This window comes from Anomaloglossus baeobatrachus, unplaced genomic scaffold, assembly GCF_048569485.1.
Source record: "Anomaloglossus baeobatrachus isolate aAnoBae1 unplaced genomic scaffold, aAnoBae1.hap1 Scaffold_281, whole genome shotgun sequence".
Lineage (NCBI taxonomy): Eukaryota > Metazoa > Chordata > Amphibia > Anura > Aromobatidae > Anomaloglossus > Anomaloglossus baeobatrachus.
Window position 1 is genome coordinate 334,512 of NW_027442287.1, and position 23,930 is coordinate 358,441.

The 23,930-nt window shown below is 44.1% G+C and overlaps 1 protein-coding gene across 1 annotated transcript in view; it reads left to right on the forward strand.

The window, feature by feature from the left end:
- The window catches only part of LOC142265998 (uncharacterized), a 36,669-nt gene extending 14,908 nt beyond the window's left edge, over positions 1–21,761 (forward strand). Inside the window, exons 5-6 of the mRNA XM_075332302.1 lie at positions 12,476–12,584; positions 14,309–21,761. Coding sequence (XP_075188417.1) covers positions 12,476–12,584; positions 14,309–15,333 — 1,134 coding nt within the window. The 3' untranslated portion in view covers positions 15,334–21,761. The remainder of the gene's footprint in view (positions 1–12,475; positions 12,585–14,308) is intronic.
- The last annotated feature ends 2,169 nt before the right edge of the window (positions 21,762–23,930 follow it).

The following is a 23,930-nucleotide window of genomic DNA, read 5'->3' on the forward strand; positions in this document are numbered from 1 at the left end:
CTCCGCTCCGTACACCTCGTACACACACGACTACGCTCCGTACACCTCGTACACACACGGCTACGCTCCGTACACCTTGCACACACACGGCTCCGCTCCATACACCTCATACACGGCTCTGCTCCGTACACCTCGTACACACACGGCTCCGCTCCGTACACCTCGTACACACACGACTACGCTCCGTACACCTCGCACACACACGGCTACGCTCCGTACACCTCGTTACACACACGGCTCCGCTCCATACACCTCATACACGGCTCTGCTCCGTACACCTCGTACACACACGGCTCCGCTCCGCACACCTCGTACACACACGGCTCCGCTCCGTACACCTCGTACACACACGGCTCCGCTCCGTACACCTCGTACACACACGGCTCCGCTCCGTACACCTCGTACACACACGGCTCCGCTCCGTACACCTCGTACACACACGGCTCCGCTCCGTACACCTCGTACACACACGGCTCCGCTCCGTACACCTCGTACACATGCGGCTCCGCTCCGTACACCTCGTACACACGCGGCTCCGCTCCGTACACCTCGTACACACGCGGCTCCGCTCCGTACACCTCGTACACACACGGCTCCGCTCCATACACCTCGTACACACGCGGCTCTGCTCCGTACACCTCGTACACACACGGCTCTGCTACATCCACACTGTAAACCCCTCCTGACCCCACACATAAACTTCCCCTCATCCAGCACCATGACAACCAGCACAGCAGAGTCCTGCATACGCTGAGGAGCTGATCATGTGACCCCTGACTCCTCCCCTCCATGTGACATCATCACAGGTCCTGTAAGCACAGAGCAGCCATATATCTAGTGTGCGGCTCTGCAGGTGGAGGTAGGTGCAGGGTATTATATATCTAGTGTGCGGCTCTGCAGGAGGAGGTAGGTGCAGGGTATTATATATCTAGTGTGCGGCTCTGCAGGTGGAGGTAGGTGCAGGGTATTATATATCTAGTGTGCGGCTCTGCAGGTGGAGGTAGGTGCAGGGTATTATATATCTAGTGTGCGGCTCTGCAGGTGGAGGTAGGTGCAGGGTATTATATATCTAGTGTGCGGCTCTGCAGGTGGAGGTAGGTGCAGGGTATTATATATCTAGTGTGCGGCTCTGCAGGTGGAGGTAGGTGCAGGGTATTATATATCTAGTGTGCGGCTCTGCAGGAGGAGGTAGGTGCAGGGTATTATATATCTAGTGTGCGGCTCTGCAGGTGGAGGTAGGTGCAGGGTATTATATATCCGGTGTGCGGCTCTGCAGGAGGAGGTAGGTGCAGGTTATTATATATCTAGTGTGCGGCTCTGCAGGTGGAGGTAGGTGCAGGGTATTATATATCTAGTGTGCGGCTCTGCAGGTGGAGGTAGGTGCAGGGTATTATATATCTAGTGTGCGGCTCTGCAGGTGGAGGTAGGTGCAGGGTATTATATATCTAGTGTGCGGCTCTGCAGGAGGAGGTAGGTGCAGGGTGTTATATATCTAGTGTGCGGCTCTGCAGGTGGAGGTAGGTGCAGGGTATTATATATCTAGTGTGCGGCTCTGCAGGTGGAGGTAGGTGCAGGGTATTATATATCTAGTGTGCGGCTCTGCAGGTGGAGGTAGGTGCAGGGTATTATATATCTAGTGTGCGGCTCTGCAGGTGGAGGTAGGTGCAGGGTATTATATATCTAGTGTGCGGCTCTGCAGGTGGAGGTAGGTGCAGGGTATTATATATCTAGTGTGCGGCTCTGCAGGTGGAGGTAGGTGCAGGGTATTATATATCTAGTGTGCGGCTCTGCAGGTGGAGGTAGGTGCAGGGTATTATATATCTAGTGTGCGGCTCTGCAGGAGGAGGTAGGTGCAGGGTATTATATATCTAGTGTGCGGCTCTGCAGGTGGAGGTAGGTGCAGGGTATTATATATCTAGTGTGCGGCTCTGCAGGTGGAGGTAGGTGCAGGGTATTATATATCTAGTGTGCGGCTCTGCAGGTGGAGGTAGGTGCAGGGTATTATATATCTAGTGTGCGGCTCTGCAGGTGGAGGTAGGTGCAGGGTATTATATATCCGGTGTGCGGCTCTGCAGGAGGAGGTAGGTGCAGGTTATTATATATCTAGTGTGCGGCTCTGCAGGTGGAGGTAGGTGCAGGGTATTATATATCTAGTGTGCGGCTCTGCAGGTGGAGGTAGGTGCAGGGTATTATATATCTAGTGTGCGGCTCTGCAGGTGGAGGTAGGTGCAGGGTATTATATATCTAGTGTGCGGCTCTGCAGGTGGAGGTAGGTGCAGGGTATTATATATCTAGTGTGCGGCTCTGCAGGAGGAGGTAGGTGCAGGGTGTTATATATCTAGTGTGCGGCTCTGCAGGTGGAGGTAGGTGCAGGGTGTTATATATCTAGTGTGCGGCTCTGCAGGTGGAGGTAGGTGCAGGGTATTATATATCTAGTGTGCGGCTCTGCAGGTGGAGGTAGGTGCAGGGTATTATATATCTAGTGTGCGGCTCTGCAGGTGAAGGTAGGTGCAGGGTATTATATATCTAGTGTGCGGCTCTGCAGGTGGAGGTAGGTGCTGGGTATTATATATCTAGTGTGCGGCTCTGCAGGTGGAGGTAGGTGCAGGGTATTATATATCTAGTGTGCGGCTCTGCAGGAGGAGGTAGGTGCAGGGTATTATATATCTAGTGTGCGGCTCTGCAGGTGGAGGTAGGTGCAGGGTATTATATATCTAGTGTGCGGCTCTGCAGGAGGAGGTAGGTGCAGGGTCTCTATTATTTTGGGGTCATCATCATTATCATTAACCCCTTTATGTCCAGTTCCAGACCAGTTTACTCCGGTTGTTGATCAGGCACATTTTCATATTAGAAAGGGGAGGAGCCAGCACTGCTTGATCAGACATGTCAGATGTGAGATAAATCCCCTCCCCCGGTCCCGCGTGTGGCCAAGGTGCCCCCCATCCCCCCTCCCCATACTGATCATCTAAGATGGTGGCCGAACGCTGCATTCATCCTCCTCCTCTGATTTCTGTCACATGTGACATGTCAGATGTGACAGAAACGTCCTCCCCAGGTCCAGCTAAGTCACCCCCTGTCACTCCCTGGTCCTCCCCCGGTCTCCTGATACCAGCTGCTGCTCCGTCCTCGCGATCCCTACTCATCCTCTGAAAAATATCGTCCGCATGCGCAGAGCGGTTCTAACCCCAGGACTTGATGCCAGGTGACATTACACAGCTGGTATCAACCCCATTTATTACCCCGTTTGCCACCGCACCAGGGCAATGGGATGAGCCAGAGTGAAGTGTCAGGATTGGTACATCTAATGGATGCGCCACTGCTGGGACGGCTGCGGCCTGCTATTTTTAGGCTGGGAAGGGCCAAATAACCATGGCCCTTCCCACCCTGAGAATACCAGACACCAACTGTCAGCTTCACCTTGGCTGGTGATCCAATTTGGGGGGAACCCATGTTTTGTTTTTTTTAATTATTTATCAATAATTTAAAAAAAAAACTGCGTGGGGGGCCCTCTGTTTTGGATTACCAGCCAAGGTGAAGCTGCCAACTGTGATCTGCAGGCTTCAGCCATCTGCTTTACCCTAGCTGGCTATCAAAAATGGGGGGAACCCACATAGGTTTTTTTTCAATTATTTATTTTTTGGCTAAATATAAGGTAAACACCCTTCACTGCCACATGAAAGTCACTAAAGGGTGCCAGCTTAGATTATGCTGGGGGTGGGACATTATATATGTGTTTGTCCATCCATCCATCCTAGCTTTTTAGGCTATGTGTCCACGATCAGTGTTTGCAGCGTTTTGGACACAGAGTCTTTTCGCTGCGTCCAAAATGCTGCGCTGTGCAGTACAAGCGCAATGGAAGGATTTTTGGAAATCTCCTGCCCACTGTGCTAGTTTTTTCCTTAGCATAAACTGACCTGCAGCGCGGCTTCCTGAGCCTCAGGATGTCAATTTATGCTGTGGAGACGAGAGTTTCGACCAAAGGGAAAATAGAGCTAAAGTCCTCAGCAGCCTGAACCTGGATCATGGGCCCGGGCAGCTGTGTACCCCAGTGGACAATACTCGCATCTCTGCATGAAAGCTGACATTGCGTCCTAGACACAGTGTCACCTGGTCGTGGGCACATAGCCTAAAAGTGAGAAATTTGGCACTACAGCAACATTTGTGTGAAGTACCTGTGGTTTCAAAATGTTTACTATACCCCAGAAGGAAATCCTTGAGGGTCTAGTTTTCAAAATGGGGTCACTTGTGGGGGTTTCTGCTTTATAGGAACCTTAGGGGTCCTGAAAATGCGACATGGTGCCCACAATTTTTTTCAATTTTTCCAAAATTCATATGGTGCTCCTTCTGTTATGGGCCCTACCATTTGTCCAAACAGAGATTTAAAGCCACATGTGGGGTATCACTGCACTCATAAGAAATTGGATAACAAACTGTGGGTTCACATTTGGTGTTGCTGCTTGAAAAAATGAGAAATTTGGTGCTAAAATAACATTTTTGTGGAAAAAAAAGAAGATTTTCAATATGACGACCTAAGTTTATAAAATTCTATAAAGTACCTGTGGGTTCAAAATGCTCACTATATCCCTGGATAAAATCCTTGAGGGGTCTAGTTTCCAAAATGTGATCACTTTTGATGGAACTCCACTGTTTAGGCAGCTCAGGAGCTCTCCAAATGCGACATGTCATTCGCTAATGAATCCAGCCAATTTTACAGTCAAATGGCGCTCCTTCCCTTCCGAGCCCTGCCGTGCACCCAAACATTTGATTTCCAGGACATATGAGGTATCTGTGTACTCAGGAGAAATTGCACAATAAATTGTATGATGCATTTTTTCCTGTTACCCTTGTGAAAAAGAGCTTTGATGTCACTTGGATGCCCATTTTGTGCCAGTTTTATACTTTTTTTGCTGCTTTTAAGTGTATTCACATCAGGGCTCCGCACTGTATTGTATTTTATTATTGTGACTTTTTTTTATGTTTGTTGTTAAACTGAAAAAAATCCAAAAATTAACCAATTTGTCTTGAATAAAAAACTGGATGAATAAGAAACCAACTTCAGCATTGTGTCTGATGTCGAGCGATACCAGTTTGAATATAAGGGAAATGTCTGTTATTACCACATATATACCCTGCCCCCCGCACTGACTGACAGCCGCTGAGCATTGGAACCTGCTGTCAGTCAGTGCTCAGAGCGCGGTATACTGAGTAGTGACTAAAACCGCATCGGTGCCACCCCTATGACTGAAAGCTGGACGCCGTCTCAATATATGTCCATGATCACATTTACATATTTCTTAGCTATTTATTAACACTTATTATTTTGTATATATCGCTGTTTTTTACCTGGTCGGGTCCAATAACAGAGATTTGGATTGACAGTGGCATTTTCCTATATGTCACACATTTGCAAGTGGGGGTCAGTTCAGTTTATTTTTATTTTCATCTTCCTTCCCTTGTAACTGGGACTGATCTAATGACTCAGCTGTGACCACATCCTCTGTATATGGGGGAGAAAGCACCATCAGCGCTTTCTACCCTGTTTCCTCGAAAATAAGACCTACCCTGAAAATAAGCCCTGGTAGGATTTTGGGAACCTTTTTGAGTATAGTTAAAATATTTACCCTACTCCAAAAATAAACCCTAGTTGCGGTTCTATAGGGAAGTGTCCAAGCATCTAAAAAACTTAAAGAATACAGCAGGACATTTATCAAAGAAGGCAGACACTCCCAAAAGAAAGCAGATACCCCCTTCCCCCCAAAAAACTTATTGCACTCACCAGACTCCAAACAATTACAGATGGCAAGTACCGATGGTAGATGGGCTCTCACACAGAGATCTGTGTCACTGTCAGGTTCCTCGCCGTTCCAGCTGCATTACACCAAAGCTGTGTATACAGTGACAGAGAAGGCAGAGGCAGTAATAAACCGTCTCTGCCTTATGTAGAGATGGACGGATTTCATCTCCATTGCTACATGATTGTCTGTAGCTGTGCTGCTCTTTTATTTTTCCTCCCACATTGCTGTATGAAGGATTGTTTGTTTTTTTTGGGTTTTTTTTAAATGACTCATAGTTTTTAATTTTACCATAAAATGTACTGAAAATTAAGTAAAAATTCAAAGTACGGTGAAATGGTGAAAAAAAAGGTAACTCCATCATTTTTTTTTTATTGTTTTTACTCCATTCCCGATGTGCTGGAAGTGAGCGGTCAGCGTGATTCTCCAGGTCAGTGTGATTACGGCAATATCAGACATTTCTTATTATCTCAGTGGTGACTAGAGATGAGCGGACCCGTGGACGTTCGGCTTCTGCTGGTCCAGTGTGCGGCTCTGCAGGAGGAGGTAGGTGCAGGGTGTTATATATCTAGTGTGCGGCTCTGCAGGTGGAGGTAGGTGCAGGGTATTATATATCTAGTGTGCGGCTCTGCAGGTGGAGGTAGGTGCAGGGTATTATATATCTAGTGTGCGGCTCTGCAGGTGGAGGTAGGTGCAGGGTATTATATATCTAGTGTGCGGCTCTGCAGGTGGAGGTAGGTGCAGGGTATTATATATCTAGTGTGCGGCTCTGCAGGTGGAGGTAGGTGCAGGGTATTATATATCTAGTGTGCGGCTCTGCAGGTGGAGGTAGGTGCAGGGTATTATATATCTAGTGTGCGGCTCTGCAGGAGGAGGTAGGTGCAGGGTATTATATATCTAGTGTGCGGCTCTGCAGGTGGAGGTAGGTGCAGGGTATTATATATCTAGTGTGCGGCTCTGCAGGTGGAGGTAGGTGCAGGGTATTATATATCTAGTGTGCGGCTCTGCAGGTGGAGGTAGGTGCAGGGTATTATATATCTAGTGTGCGGCTCTGCAGGTGGAGGTAGGTGCAGGGTATTATATATCCGGTGTGCGGCTCTGCAGGAGGAGGTAGGTGCAGGTTATTATATATCTAGTGTGCGGCTCTGCAGGTGGAGGTAGGTGCAGGGTATTATATATCTAGTGTGCGGCTCTGCAGGTGGAGGTAGGTGCAGGGTATTATATATCTAGTGTGCGGCTCTGCAGGTGGAGGTAGGTGCAGGGTATTATATATCTAGTGTGCGGCTCTGCAGGTGGAGGTAGGTGCAGGGTATTATATATCTAGTGTGCGGCTCTGCAGGTGGAGGTAGGTGCAGGGTATTATATATCTAGTGTGCGGCTCTGCAGGAGGAGGTAGGTGCAGGGTGTTATATATCTAGTGTGCGGCTCTGCAGGTGGAGGTAGGTGCAGGGTATTATATATCTAGTGTGCGGCTCTGCAGGTGGAGGTAGGTGCAGGGTATTATATATCTAGTGTGCGGCTCTGCAGGTGGAGGTAGGTGCAGGGTATTATATATCTAGTGTGCGGCTCTGCAGGTGGAGGTAGGTGCAGGGTATTATATATCTAGTGTGCGGCTCTGCAGGTGGAGGTAGGTGCTGGGTATTATATATCTAGTGTGCGGCTCTGCAGGTGGAGGTAGGTGCAGGGTATTATATATCTAGTGTGCGGCTCTGCAGGAGGAGGTAGGTGCAGGGTATTATATATCTAGTGTGCGGCTCTGCAGGTGGAGGTAGGTGCAGGGTATTATATATCTAGTGTGCGGCTCTGCAGGAGGAGGTAGGTGCAGGGTCTCTATTATTTTGGGGTCATCATCATTATCATTAACCCCTTTATGTCCAGTTCCAGACCAGTTTACTCCGGTTGTTGATCAGGCACATTTTCATATTAGAAAGGGGAGGAGCCAGCACTGCTTGATCAGACATGTCAGATGTGAGATAAATCCCCTCCCCCGGTCCCGCGTGTGGCCAAGGTGCCCCCCATCCCCCCTCCCCATACTGATCATCTAAGATGGTGGCCGAACGCTGCATTCATCCTCCTCCTCTGATTTCTGTCACATGTGACATGTCAGATGTGACAGAAACGTCCTCCCCAGGTCCAGCTAAGTCACCCCCTGTCACTCCCTGGTCCTCCCCCGGTCTCCTGATACCAGCTGCTGCTCCGTCCTCGCGATCCCTACTCATCCTCTGAAAAATATCGTCCGCATGCGCAGAGCGGTTCTAACCCCAGGACTTGATGCCAGGTGACATTACACAGCTGGTATCAACCCCATTTATTACCCCGTTTGCCACCGCACCAGGGCAATGGGATGAGCCAGAGTGAAGTGTCAGGATTGGTACATCTAATGGATGCGCCACTGCTGGGACGGCTGCGGCCTGCTATTTTTAGGCTGGGAAGGGCCAAATAACCATGGCCCTTCCCACCCTGAGAATACCAGACACCAACTGTCAGCTTCACCTTGGCTGGTGATCCAATTTGGGGGGAACCCATGTTTTGTTTTTTTTAATTATTTATCAATAATTTAAAAAAAAAACTGCGTGGGGGGCCCTCTGTTTTGGATTACCAGCCAAGGTGAAGCTGCCAACTGTGATCTGCAGGCTTCAGCCATCTGCTTTACCCTAGCTGGCTATCAAAAATGGGGGGAACCCACATAGGTTTTTTTTCAATTATTTATTTTTTGGCTAAATATAAGGTAAACACCCTTCACTGCCACATGAAAGTCACTAAAGGGTGCCAGCTTAGATTATGCTGGGGGTGGGACATTATATATGTGTTTGTCCATCCATCCATCCTAGCTTTTTAGGCTATGTGTCCACGATCAGTGTTTGCAGCGTTTTGGACACAGAGTCTTTTCGCTGCGTCCAAAATGCTGCGCTGTGCAGTACAAGCGCAATGGAAGGATTTTTGGAAATCTCCTGCCCACTGTGCTAGTTTTTTCCTTAGCATAAACTGACCTGCAGCGCGGCTTCCTGAGCCTCAGGATGTCAATTTATGCTGTGGAGACGAGAGTTTCGACCAAAGGGAAAATAGAGCTAAAGTCCTCAGCAGCCTGAACCTGGATCATGGGCCCGGGCAGCTGTGTACCCCAGTGGACAATACTCGCATCTCTGCATGAAAGCTGACATTGCGTCCTAGACACAGTGTCACCTGGTCGTGGGCACATAGCCTAAAAGTGAGAAATTTGGCACTACAGCAACATTTGTGTGAAGTACCTGTGGTTTCAAAATGTTTACTATACCCCAGAAGGAAATCCTTGAGGGTCTAGTTTTCAAAATGGGGTCACTTGTGGGGGTTTCTGCTTTATAGGAACCTTAGGGGTCCTGAAAATGCGACATGGTGCCCACAATTTTTTTCAATTTTTCCAAAATTCATATGGTGCTCCTTCTGTTATGGGCCCTACCATTTGTCCAAACAGAGATTTAAAGCCACATGTGGGGTATCACTGCACTCATAAGAAATTGGATAACAAACTGTGGGTTCACATTTGGTGTTGCTGCTTGAAAAAATGAGAAATTTGGTGCTAAAATAACATTTTTGTGGAAAAAAAAGAAGATTTTCAATATGACGACCTAAGTTTATAAAATTCTATAAAGTACCTGTGGGTTCAAAATGCTCACTATATCCCTGGATAAAATCCTTGAGGGGTCTAGTTTCCAAAATGTGATCACTTTTGATGGAACTCCACTGTTTAGGCAGCTCAGGAGCTCTCCAAATGCGACATGTCATTCGCTAATGAATCCAGCCAATTTTACAGTCAAATGGCGCTCCTTCCCTTCCGAGCCCTGCCGTGCACCCAAACATTTGATTTCCAGGACATATGAGGTATCTGTGTACTCAGGAGAAATTGCACAATAAATTGTATGATGCATTTTTTCCTGTTACCCTTGTGAAAAAGAGCTTTGATGTCACTTGGATGCCCATTTTGTGCCAGTTTTATACTTTTTTTGCTGCTTTTAAGTGTATTCACATCAGGGCTCCGCACTGTATTGTATTTTATTATTGTGACTTTTTTTTATGTTTGTTGTTAAACTGAAAAAAATCCAAAAATTAACCAATTTGTCTTGAATAAAAAACTGGATGAATAAGAAACCAACTTCAGCATTGTGTCTGATGTCGAGCAATACCAGTTTGAATATAAGGGAAATGTCTGTTATTACCACATATATACCCTGCCCCCCGCACTGACTGACAGCCGCTGAGCATTGGAACCTGCTGTCAGTCAGTGCTCAGAGCGCGGTATACTGAGTAGTGACTAAAACCGCATCGGTGCCACCCCTATGACTGAAAGCTGGACGCCGTCTCAATATATGTCCATGATCACATTTACATATTTCTTAGCTATTTATTAACACTTATTATTTTGTATATATCGCTGTTTTTTACCTGGTCGGGTCCAATAACAGAGATTTGGATTGACAGTGGCATTTTCCTATATGTCACACATTTGCAAGTGGGGGTCAGTTCAGTTTATTTTTATTTTCATCTTCCTTCCCTTGTAACTGGGACTGATCTAATGACTCAGCTGTGACCACATCCTCTGTATATGGGGGAGAAAGCACCATCAGCGCTTTCTACCCTGTTTCCTCGAAAATAAGACCTACCCTGAAAATAAGCCCTGGTAGGATTTTGGGAACCTTTTTGAGTATAGTTAAAATATTTACCCTACTCCAAAAATAAACCCTAGTTGCGGTTCTATAGGGAAGTGTCCAAGCATCTAAAAAACTTAAAGAATACAGCAGGACATTTATCAAAGAAGGCAGACACTCCCAAAAGAAAGCAGATACCCCCTTCCCCCCAAAAAACTTATTGCACTCACCAGACTCCAAACAATTACAGATGGCAAGTACCGATGGTAGATGGGCTCTCACACAGAGATCTGTGTCACTGTCAGGTTCCTCGCCGTTCCAGCTGCATTACACCAAAGCTGTGTATACAGTGACAGAGAAGGCAGAGGCAGTAATAAACCGTCTCTGCCTTATGTAGAGATGGACGGATTTCATCTCCATTGCTACATGATTGTCTGTAGCTGTGCTGCTCTTTTATTTTTCCTCCCACATTGCTGTATGAAGGATTGTTTGTTTTTTTTGGTTTTTTTTTAAATGACTCATAGTTTTTAATTTTACCATAAAATGTACTGAAAATTAAGTAAAAATTCAAAGTACGGTGAAATGGTGAAAAAAAAGGTAACTCCATCATTTTTTTTTTATTGTTTTTACTCCATTCCCGATGTGCTGGAAGTGAGCGGTCAGCGTGATTCTCCAGGTCAGTGTGATTACGGCAATATCAGACATTTCTTATTATCTCAGTGGTGACTAGAGATGAGCGGACCCGTGGACGTTCGGCTTCTGCTGGTCCAGCTGAACGTTTGTAAAGATCGGTTCTGGACTTGGACTTGACCTGGACTTTATTTGAAGTCACTGATTGGCAGTTCGGGTCTCCGCCCACATGCAGCCATAAACAGATCACTTCCGGGGGAGGGCGGGTTTTTTCAGTTTTATTTCTTGGTGCACAATACATCTGATCACACGAGAGCGGTTTCCATACGTAAAGCTCCCGAACTCCAAACCTGAACTTTGCTATCTTGGAGAAGTCTGAGTTTGTACCGAAAACCGAACTCCAGGTTCACTCATCTCTAGTAGTAAATAAAAATCAGACTTTTGTTATAAAACAAAACAAACTGATTTTTTTTAATGTCTCTATTTTCCAACATCTTTGTTGAGTGAGGACTTGTTTTTTGCTTGATGAGCTGACTTTTTCATTGATACCCTTTTAGGTGCAATACTTTTATGGGTCGGTTTTGAAACTTCATTTCATGTTGACATTTTTTTTTCCTACCCAAATGATATCTTCCCTCCATTATTATCTCCATTAATTTTATATATGGGCTCATCTCCTTCCCATTCAGGTCCTTATAATATCAGATCCTTTCAGTGATATTATTCTGTTTCAGAAAATTTCCTGTCCACGATGGATATGGACAGGGACAAGATGGCGGAGAGGATATTACACCTCACCCTAGAGATCCTCTTCCGGCTTACTGGAGAGGTGAGAGATTCTGATGACGTCACATTACATCATTCTTATCTATGGGAATAACAGATGGACAGAACTGGAGAGGTGAGGACTCTGGAAATGTCTGGAGTGAGATTTATTACTGTGTCTCTCCATAACCAGGATTACACAGTAGTGAAGAAGACCTCTAGTGAGCGCTGTCAGGCCCCTGTGTCTGAGGGATGGGGAAGACCCCTGAGCCCAATCACGGAGCCTCCACCTCACCCCCCGATACATGAGGACATCAATGACCAGAAGATCCTAGAACTCACCTACAAAATGACTGAGCTGCTGACTGGAGAGGTGACACTGCTGGGAATGCTGGGACATTATACAGTAACACTATGAAGGGATCGGGGGTGACGGTATCATTGTATGTGTCAGGTTCCTATAAGGTGTCAGGACGTCACCGTCTATTTCTCCATGGAGGAGTGGGAGTATTTAGAAGGACACAAAGATCTGTACAAGGACGTCATGATGGAGGTTCCCCAGCCCCTCACATCACCAGGTAATAGACAGGACTAAATACACACGGCCTATAATTATCTGTATGTAAGGAATGAATTCAGTCCCTGTATGTGTCTCCTCCAGGTCTATCCAGTAAGAGGACAACACCAGAGAGATGTCCCCGTCCTCTTCTCCCACAGGACTGTAAACAAGAAGATCCCGATGTTCCTCAGGATGTGTTTCCTCCAGCTCTATCCAGTAAGAGATATCTACTCATGTACTTTCTGCACTAATTTTGTGGTTACATTTTTAGGGTTTCTGCTCTGTTTTTTCAGCTGTATTTTCTTTTCTTCTTCTGCTTCTTCTGCTGTTTGTTTCTAGTGCCTTTTTTATGTTGTTATGAAGGCAACTTAAAGACCTGCAGAGGGTTCATGAATACCGTTTCCCCGAAAAGACGACCTACACCAAAAATAAAACCTAGCATGATTTTATGGGATTTTTGGAGAATGCTTGAATTATAAGCCCTACTCCATAAATAAGCCCTAGTTACTGTCAGGGCCAGTGTTGGAAGGAGTCAAACTGCGCAATTTCTTAGGAACCCCAGTCTCTTAGGGACCCGATCAGTTGTATTCTAAGGTTTATTGTTTAAGGACCTTTGATGACTTCAAAGTCATGTGACATGATGTAACCAAAGGTCTCTTAATTACAGGAGTCTAAATGAACTGAACAGAAGACAGGCTGGCATGCAGGACTGGCATTAGGGTAAAGGGAGTGCAAAATGAGATATTTCATATCCCCTTCCTCCTAGCGGCCCCACTGTTTATATGCCTATTATTGGACTACTTAAGGTCCTTTTTGACAATGTCTTTGAACACATACTGTAGAGGAGAAAGTATCGCTGAACTATTTCATTAATGCTAGTTTAAGTTTACCTATACTGGTCTGGTGAGGTGTTGTGATCCAGACTTACGGGTGGTTGTTGTGTATTATTGCTGTGAGCTGCTGTGGTGTTAACCCTCGTTGTCTTTTTGTTGCTGCTTTTCTGCTCTTGCTTTTCTCCTTAGTCTCTCACTGCTTATTTCTGTGAGTTTACAATGAGTTCCGTCTGTCTTAATCTGTGTTTCCATCATATTCCTGTCCCTTCTTTCCCCGGGGGGAGAACAGATTAGATCTGGTCTGGAGAATAGTAAGGCACAGGACTCTGGCATCTCCATCTTCAGAGGTAATGCAGAGGTTAGGAATAGTTTAGGGTCCCCTAGCGTGAGGGACAGTATAGGAGCCCCCTGTCCCTCATTATCCTGCAGTCACATTGTGACAATCATTCAGATTATTTACTATAGCACATTCCAGAGAACTGGTGCTAGGAATGGGAGATCCGAATTGTCGAACATGTAATTCTAAAGGCTGCTTTACACGCAACGACATCACTAACGAGATATCGCTGGGGTCACGGAATTCGTGACGCACATCTGGCCTCGTTAGCGACGTTGTTGCTTGTGACACCTACGAGCGACCACTAAAGATCAAAAATACTCAGCTCATCTTTGATCATTGACACGTCATTCATTTCCCAATTATCGTTGCTGGTTGTTCGTAGTTCCTGAGGCAGCACACATCGCTACGTGTGACACCCCGGGAATGACGAACAACAACGTACCTGCATCCTGCCAGCAACGAGGTGGGCGTGTCGTTAATGTGGCTGGTCTCCGCCCCTCTGCTTCTATTGGCGGGCCGCTGTGTGACATCCACAGCGACGTCGCTAGGAAGGTAAGTATGTGTGACGCGTCCTAGCGATATTGTGCGACATGGGCAGCGATTTGCCCATGACTCACAATCGACCGGGGTGGGTGCTGTCATGAGCGACATCGAAATTGGACAACAGATTCAGAATACATTTTTTCCTAATTTAATTATGTTATGGTTTAAAAAAATAAATGTACTTTCAACATAATATCATTAAAAAATAATAATATTGTGTTTAGTTTTAGCAGATGACTGTATTGGGAGTTCAGATGGAAATCTAATATCTTCAGAATTTATAACAGATGATAAAAGTATCAAATATGAAGAGCATGCTGTTGTCCCAGATATACCTCCAGTCCTTCCTTGGAAAGCTCAATCATCTGATCTTTGCAAACAAGTCCAAAATGCCGATTTATCACAGAATTGTAAGCAAAATAAAAGTTACAGAAGGGATGTGGAACATGAAACAGCTCTTACAAGAGAGAAACCATTTTCATGTTCAAAATGTGGGAAATGTTTTACCAGGAAATCAAATCTTGTTGACCATCAAAAAGTTCACACAGGGGAGAAGCCATTTTCATGCCCCCAATGTGACAAATGTTTTAATTTTAAATCAGAATTTGTTGTGCATCAAAGATCTCACACAGGGGAGAAGCCATTTTCATGTTTAGAGTGTGGGAGATGTTTTATTCGGAAATCAGCCCTTAATAGACACCAGGGGATCACACATCACACAGGGGAGAAGTCATTTTCATGTTTAGACTGCGGGAAATGTTTTAGTCAGAAAACAACTCTTGTTAGGCATAAAAGATCTCATACAGGGGAGAAGCCATTTTCATGCTTGGAATGTGGGAAATGTTTTAGTCAGAAGTCAGATCTTGTTGAGCACAAAAGAATTCACACAGGGGAGAAGCCATTTTCATGTTCAGAATGTGGGAAATGTTTTAGTCAGAAATCATATCTTATTTTGCATCACAAAAATCACATAGGGAAGAAGCCATTTTCATGTTCAGAGTGTGGGAAATGTTTTAATTGCAAATCAGAACTTGTTGTGCATGAAAGATCTCATACAGGGAAGAAGCCACTTTCTTGTTCAGAGTGTGGGAAATGTTTTAATTTTAAATCACAACTTGTTGTGCATCAAAGATCTCATACTGGGGAGAAGCCATTTTCATGTTCAGAATGTGGAAATTGTTATTCTCAGAAATCAGATCTCGTTAAACATCTGAAGAAGCCGCACAGAGAAGGAACCTCTTTCATGTGAATATTTGAAATGTTTAAATGGTAAATCAATTCTAGTCGACTAAGAAAACCCACACAGTAGAGGAACCATTCTTGCATTCGGAATTTGGCAAATGTTGTTATCATTAATCAGGTCCTGTTGTCAGATGAGTCACATGGGAGAAGCCATCATGATGTACCATGAGTCAAAGGGTTTTATCCAAAAATTGCTCAAGCAAGAATTAGTCATGGAAAGCACCATTTTCTCTCTTTTTAAACTTACTGTATTGTTATGACCATAAAACACACCTCAGGTTTAGAGGAGGAAAATAGGAAATAAAATGTAAAGAAAAAATTTAGTCATGACGCACTATAATGTTGGGGGGAATCTGCTGCTGACGTGGTAATAGGGGGTAATATCCCCCATTCTGTATTCCTGGGCCCCTTGCAGTTATCTGTCTCTCATCCTGGTGTTTATGGCCTTCATCCTGGTATATAGGATCCCCATCTTGATATTTAAAGGTGAAAATTGGTCCCCCTTACCTCTTGGGCTGCAGGTTGCACCAATGATATGTCTGGTTCTGCTGTCATCCTGCTATATATGTCCCTCATCACACTGCAGACATAAAAAAATGATTATACTCACCATCCCTCTGCCTCCCCACTGTGCAGTGTTGTCTCTGATGTCGGCAACTGAATTCAGTGTGTAAGCGGCGCATCGCATGATGTCACTGCCATGCACCTGCAGTTACACGCGAACATCAGCTGCCGGAATATTCACTGCTCCCCACACCCGGGATTATGGACTTCGGGAGCAGTGAATATTCATTCTCTAATTGCAGACAGTCGTGATCACCCAGCCGCAGCTTTACGTTGTCAGCTGGGTGATCATGTGCCTGTTATTAAAGAGAATGAATAGTCACTGCTCCCCACGCCTAAAATTCTGCCCACCCCTCGATGCCGGCTTCAGTGGCTAGAGGTAGATGAGATTATGGGAGTGAGCAGCAGTGAATATTCACTTTCGCTATTAGCAGGCGCATTGTGCTGGTTCCTGCCTCCTGTGACCTATTCCTCCACCGCTACCCCTTCAGCCTCATTTGGGAGCATTCAGACTATGAGACATCACCCCCCCCTTCCTACACATTTATTTTTTGGGGGGGGGGGGATGTTTCTTTAAGTCTGAAAAATATGGTAATTGGTTAACAAATAATAAAAGTAATAAAAGTACAATAGTCAAAATCACATATCATAAAAGGGCACAAATTATTGTGAATCTGTCTGACCGTTTCAGGCATCACCCTATTTCACTAAACTCCTCTGACAATTTTTAGAAGTGTCCCTAATGTCCCCCAAAAGAAACCTCCAGGTTGTGAGATCTCACAGTGAAAGAGTGAGCTCTACGACCCCAGCGCTGCGGCATCCTTCTTAAGCAGTTCAGTAAATTCTTAAAGTATGTGACCACGCTGAATTAGTTGAGAGCATTGTCTTGTGCTTAGAGCAGCTGCAGAGATTTGTGGGATCCCGCTCTGCTCACTGAGGTCCCACAAAATGGAAATTCGGGCTCAACTCTGCTAGTAAGTTGGGTATTTCGAGAGCCTTTAGGAACATTTGTGAAAAGTTTTAATACTGGATTATATTTAGATAATTCACTAATCTCAGGTTTCCCACTGCTTTATTTACTAAAAAGCGGAGCCCCAGATTGGAGATAGGAACTCTTAAGTATATCACATTGTATATAATTGCATTTCAAACCTTGTGTTAATAAATGCTTGTAAATATATAATCTTCATGCCTGTCTTTAGCTATTGTTTAGATGTGATGATTTTGCCTCAGAATCTCGAGTTGAGGCACACGTGTAGGCATTTCACACAAAAATAGTGAGGGGAGAATTGAATCACACTGCATCCTAGTGTCACGCTAGGTACGGGGATGTACCAAGCGCATGGCGAAAGGCAATGGGAGGAAAACCCTGTGTCTAGGAAGATGGTGACCCCTGACTTAATCTACTGCTGGTCCCTGGGGTCCATCAACACCCTAAATAGGTTCCGTACCTATGCGCCAAGCTGGATACCTGACCCCAGGTATCCCTAATGCTGGGCCATGAATAGGGAACTGGTGGGATGAGCTCTTCGTCAACCCCACTAATAAACATCTATAGAAACACAAAGGGGACATGGGGAAAAGCATGAACTACTTATCATTAGATAACTCAGGTAGAAGTTCAGCAGAGCTTTCAGCAACAATACCACAGAGGAGAACAAACCACCTGCTTGCAACCTCGCCTTGAAGGAACTGAAAATATCACCAGCACAATCCAAAGGAAGGAAGGGACTATTTAAACACCAAGGGAATACTGATAATCAACAGCTGGGTGAAAGTCGAGCTCCTGCTGGGTGCAAAAGGAAGAGCGATGAATCCAGCAGGAAAGCTCCTATACCAATAAATACTGACAGCAGGAACAATGGAAAGTCAGGAAGCATTCTTCTCAGCCAGAAGCTGTGACTGTCGATGGCGAGAAACCACGTGACTGTTAAAGGCAAGAAACCACATGACTGGCTGTCACCCGTGACACCTAGATATGTGGAAGTTAAGACACTCTGGTCCCAATTCATCAAAGTTTTATGCCAAAAAATTGTCACACAAACTTCGAAAAGTGTCACAAATTTGGCGTAACTCAGAGTCGGTGAAGAGCAAGTAACATTTATGATAACTATGCTGGGGTTTTCTGAATTAATGGGGTTCTGTCAAACCCCAAATGCTAAATGTTTACCTCATAATTAAAAATCAGAATAATATAAAGATAGTGACTCTGATTCCAATGATTTGTCACTTACTGGGCTGCTTGCTATAGTTCTGATAAAATCACTGTATAATCGCTAGGGAATTATCACTAGAAAACTAGTAAAACTGCTGGCATGTATCCTCCATCTCCATAAGCTCTGTATAACCCCGCCCCCACCCCTAATTGGCAGCTTTCTGTCTATGCTCATTGTACACAGCTGCCAATCAGTGGTGTGGGTGGGGTTATACACAGAGCAGCATTTCGAGAACTGGTATATCTTAAAAGGAAGGTGTCGTACCTTAAAAAAAAAAATTAAATAACTGAAAAAATGTAAAGTATTAATGTTTTAATGTTTTGTTAAAATATTATTTGTTTTTAATTGAGCAAAATATAAAAAGAAAAATTAAAAAGTTTGATATTTTCCACTCTTAAACACTAGGGGGAGCAGCTGCTGCAATCCTACTGTAGAAACAGCTCACACTACAGCTGCAGTAAAAGTGGGCGGAGTTTGCTCTCCTGTGTGTGATGTCACCCCCCCTCCCAATTTGGGTGTTTCCAACAAGATAGGAGAGAATGAAACGTAGGAACACCAATTTTGTTGGTGACCACAAATGTCTAAAGTGTCACCAAGGACAGCTACATAGTGCTCCCCACATAACGCTCTGCACACCCTGTACCAGCAATGGTCTGTCGCATGCATGCCCACCCACAATGTTGTGCCACATGCACGCCCGTAATGGTCTGCCACACGGACGCACACAGTGTGTGTGTGTGTGTACACTGTGTATATACTGTGTGCTTGACCAAGCACCCAGCATGAGGGCGGCAGAGCCAGCATGTGTATATATTATACACCATGTACTGTGTGTATTTTCTATATACTGTGTGTATATACCATATACCGTGTGTATATACTATATACCATGTGTACAGTGTGTATATACTGTGTGTGTGACCGAGCAGCATGAGGGAGGCGGAACCAGAGTGTGTATATACTATATACCGTGTAATGTGTGTGACCAAGCAGCATGAGGGTGCAATACTCTGCATGCACACACACAATGCTCTGCATACACAACCACCCGCAATGCTCTGCCACACGCCCGCACACCCGCAGTGCTCTGCCACACACGCACACAATGCTCTGCCACACGCACGCACACACACAATGGTCTGCCACACGCACACACACAATGCTCTGACACACGCACACACAATGATCTGACACACGTGCGCGCGCACGCAATGTTCTGCATGCACGCACACAATGCTTTGCATGCACGCACGCCCGCAATGCTCTTCATGTACGCACGCCTGCACACAATGCTGTGCATACATGCACGCCCGCAATGCTCTGCCACACGCAAGCACACACAATGCTCTGCCACACGCACGCCATGTTCTGCATGCATGCATGCACGCACAAAATGCTCTGCATATGCGCACGCCCGCAATGCTCTACATACATGCACACACGCACAATGCTCTGCCACGCATGCACACACAATGCTCTGCCACCCACGCACACACAATGCTTTGCATGCACGCCTGCTGCGGCAAGTAGAGCGGGGAGGCGGTACACTACTCACACAGGCTGACAGGTGACAGGCCAGGGGGGAGAGCGTGGGGGTGTCAATGGAGATGGTAGCATCGGCGGCGGGGGAGAGACGCCGGTTGTTAAAAATAAATGTCCTGCATATATTTTTCTTTAGTTACATGATAAGACGCATGAGAAATAAACTTAAAAAATGTAAAAATAAATAGATGTATTTTATATTGAGCAAAGTGATTGACAAAAATAGAACAGTTCATTAGTTCAGTTACAGAAATGAAAACTAGTATTCTTCGTTAGCTTACATGAGGAGTTCAATAATAGTCCATTTCTTTACTAACTCTGTAGAAATAAGTTTCTTCATCATCAAATGTTTTATCCTAGATGGGTGGATGGATCAGGCTGCAGCAGCTTCGACATGTGTCCTCTTGCAGACACACACCCCTCCGAGTAGGCTCTTCCCCCCCCGAGAAGTCCCTGAATATCATATGGTATGGTGTATATAGATTTCTAATGCAGCTGTCAATGCCCATATAAAAGACTATGTCAGCTTATATACATATATATATGTATATATATATATATATATCATTATAGACTCAAAATATTAATTATTCTGTAAATTCTGTCATCAGTAAGTTCTGCCATCTATACATTTATTATCTGGATGTATTATATTATCTGGATGTATTATATATTATAAATTATTTGATAAATGTGAACTTGTTACAATTCCCCCTGTGGAGGGAAAATTTACATGAAACCCTCCAAATAAATAAATACATCATTAAGATAACAGATCTTCTTTCCTTCATTGGCGATAGTGGATTAATGTCAATGATAATGATGAAAATAATAATCAAGTTTGCATTATTCATGTTATATGCTCAACAATATAAGGATGTGGATTCATGTTATGGTAGGCCGTGACCGATAATCATATAAAATACATAATTATACTTCCCTAAATCTAAAATTATACAAAACAGATCCGGTCATCATCTGATGTCATCTGGCATGGTGTCTTCTTATATCTGATGTCATCTGGCATGGTGTCTTCTTATCAATTGATGTTTGTTAATTATTTCCGGCATAAACACAGTCCTTTGAAATAGATCCTTTGATAAAAGATGAATGGTTATTGATTTGATATAGTCTACTATTGCGTTTATCATTATTGGATCCATAAACCTTATTCTTTATTGCAAAGTCCATATATTTAATGAAAGTCCATGATCAAATGTTGATAAAACACAAAGTTCATAATTGAAGAAAAATAGCATAGGCTTTTGGTATCTGTGCAGTGTGAAACTTACATTAGTCACCTTGGATCCTCTGTGCTGCCTGTTGTCATCTCTGGAACAGGTGGTGAGATGTTTTTGGTCAGCATGACAGGGGTTAACTTTAACACTTTCCTGCTCTCCTTGGTAACTGTGGTTGAGTCTTAATGCACATAAGTCAGGGTTGCAGATTCCTGACAATATCGCATCTTGAAGGTTTGGAAATTATAGCAAAACAGAGACTTTATATAACATTGTCCATCCTGGCGTCATAAGACCACCATCCTGCTGCAGTCCAGAAGCGGTCAGTGTATTGTAATTGACACAGTCTTATATATGAGATGTTACCTTTTGGACTTTTGGATATCAGCTTTTGCAACGTTTTGTAGAATCACTTGGACTTTAAAAAAAAAATAGTAAAAGTCTTTTATCTTTCTGTAATCTTGATTGACACTTCATTCCATAACCAAAATATGGTAATAATACTACCCATAACATCACGGCGTATCATCTCTTGTGATGATGTGATATTGTGGGTTATGTACCATTTTGTGTGGATTAATGTGTAGGCGTGGTTCACGGTCCATTATTTGTATTGCTTGTGTGTACATTGTATTGTCTGCAGGGTTATAACTCCTTGAAGCACTTCTGTCCCTAGGTTTGGGGGAGGGGACCTGGAATCCACCTAACCTCTTTGCTTAACTTCAAGAGTGAAGTAGGAAGATTGAATCTCTGAGGGAAAAGAGGCGGCTTTCCAAAGAGACCTGGACATTTATCGCTTCCTGGATTATATTCGTATTTCTTGACTAATTTTACCCTCTGTATGGTGGATTATGTTATGGACTGTTTGATTTGCTTGGAATAAATGTTTATTGGATTCTTCAGCCATCTCTCGCTCTGTTGATTGTGTGATATGGGAGAAGGACCCCGTCACAACTCTAATACCATATCATTATTATTGTAAAAATATGAATATAATTTGATACTTGGAATGATTAAATAATACTGAATAATGATACATACGATAGTATTTTCATGTAATAACTTTTTTACATTATTGGTATAATTACTTTTCCAACCCATATGTGGCAATATGTTTGAATGTAACCAAAATGTAACACTAAATATGAAAGGCAACAATGTGGCATCTTTAGTTAGATCATTTGTAAAATGCTAAACCAAAGGGGTAATAATGACAGTCAATAAACAACCTTTAAAACTAGATGACCCATTAAAACACTATTATTCATTATAAATTATTATAATTGATTAAAAATATATTTAACGTTTCTTCTATAAGAAAATGTGTAACTATAACCAATATTTCATCCATATTGCGTTAACATACTAATGTAAGAATAATATATCACTACAAAGCAAATGAATATATTAATGAATGAAGTGTTTGTCCTTCAAAAAAATTGGAACTTTTTATTTTCGTTTAATATTTCTTTATTATTATTTCAAAAGTTTTCATATAACAGAAGATAAGAAATGCATAGGGGTGCTTCATGTTGCCCAATGTTACAGCATATGAAGATTATAAAATAACCTATGTCTTTAAGTCTCGTAAAACATATGATACTATGAAATGTATCGCAAATCGTGTGGAAGGTAAAATCTGTATAACATGCTATAGAACATCTTAATATTAACATGTAATAATCTTCTATCTTTATCTTTATTCTGTGTAAAGTGTTAAAGGCAACTTCCTTCTGTATAGTCTGGTTCAATAGGTATGAAAACATAACCCTATGTATATCAAATAGGTGAGAAAGAGATATAGAGAGAGGGAGAGAAAGATAGGTAGAGAAGAAGCGAAGGAGGGGGAGACATGGGGAAATGGGGGGGAAGGTCTGTATTGTGATGCCGCGCCACTCCTATGTCCGGGAGCCCATCCTGGCTTCTTGAATATTTATTGTGATAGAGTGCCTGTGAGTAACCAGATTTGGAATTGCTGTGTTTCTCTATACTGAAGCTACGGATACCAAGCTGAGAAACAAGGAATCTCTCCCTTCGTCAAACGCTCTCAACTCCTCCAGACGCCGCAGGCCATCCATAGCCTCTACCCAGTCTGCTCTCCTCAGTGTACAGGGGGATCTCCAATGCCTCGGTATGATTTGCCTCATTGAGATCATGAAGTACGAGAGCAAGCCTTTCTTCGCCTTGGAGACTGCCCCTGTATACATTGATAAGAGGGCCACTTCCGGTGAGGGTGTCACTTCCGTGTGATGTAAATGGTTATAGAGAGCAAAGACATCTTTCCAAAGTCCCTGTATCCCTGGGGAAATCAACCAGATATGTAGCATTGTGCCCACTGAGGTTTGGCACCTCCAACAGGTGTCCGATACCTCTGGGAACATTTTATGTAGTCTGGCATGTGTCCCATACCACCGTGAGAGGATTTTATAATTGAGTTCCTGCATTCTACAAGAAATGGTGGATTTATGTGTTAGGTTAAATGACTTACACCATTGTGCCTTTGGAAAAGTCTGGCACAATTCTGTTTGCCAATGTCTAACATAATCAGGCAAGTCGTTTCCTCCACCCCCCTCGGGCACTGCTATGTTGTAGATTATTGAGACTATGTGAGGAGGTGTTTCTCTAAGGAAGCATAGTTTTTCAAATGGAGTCAGATCATTATGTATCTCAGATCCCGGAGCCAGAGAATCTATGAAACTACGTAGTTGTAGATATTGGAACCAATAACCTGGTTCCCGTGGCCGGTCTCCAAGCAGGGACATCAGTGGTTTGCACCCCTGTTGGGTAATTACGTCTTTAACTCGTGGAATCCCTCCCATTGATGTTGAAATCAGTCTGGGATGAGGTTCGTGAAACCAGCATTGAAATGCAGGGTTGCCCACCAGAGGCGTCATAGGACCCGGTTCTCCTGTCAGTCTATATCGCCTATTGGCTGTCCTCCACGCTGTAGCCAGGGACAAGAGGATCGGGGAAACTCCCAGGGTCCCCAGGTTAGTTCTAGATGACAACCAGAAGATTCCGTGTGCCATATTCGGGCATAGGTC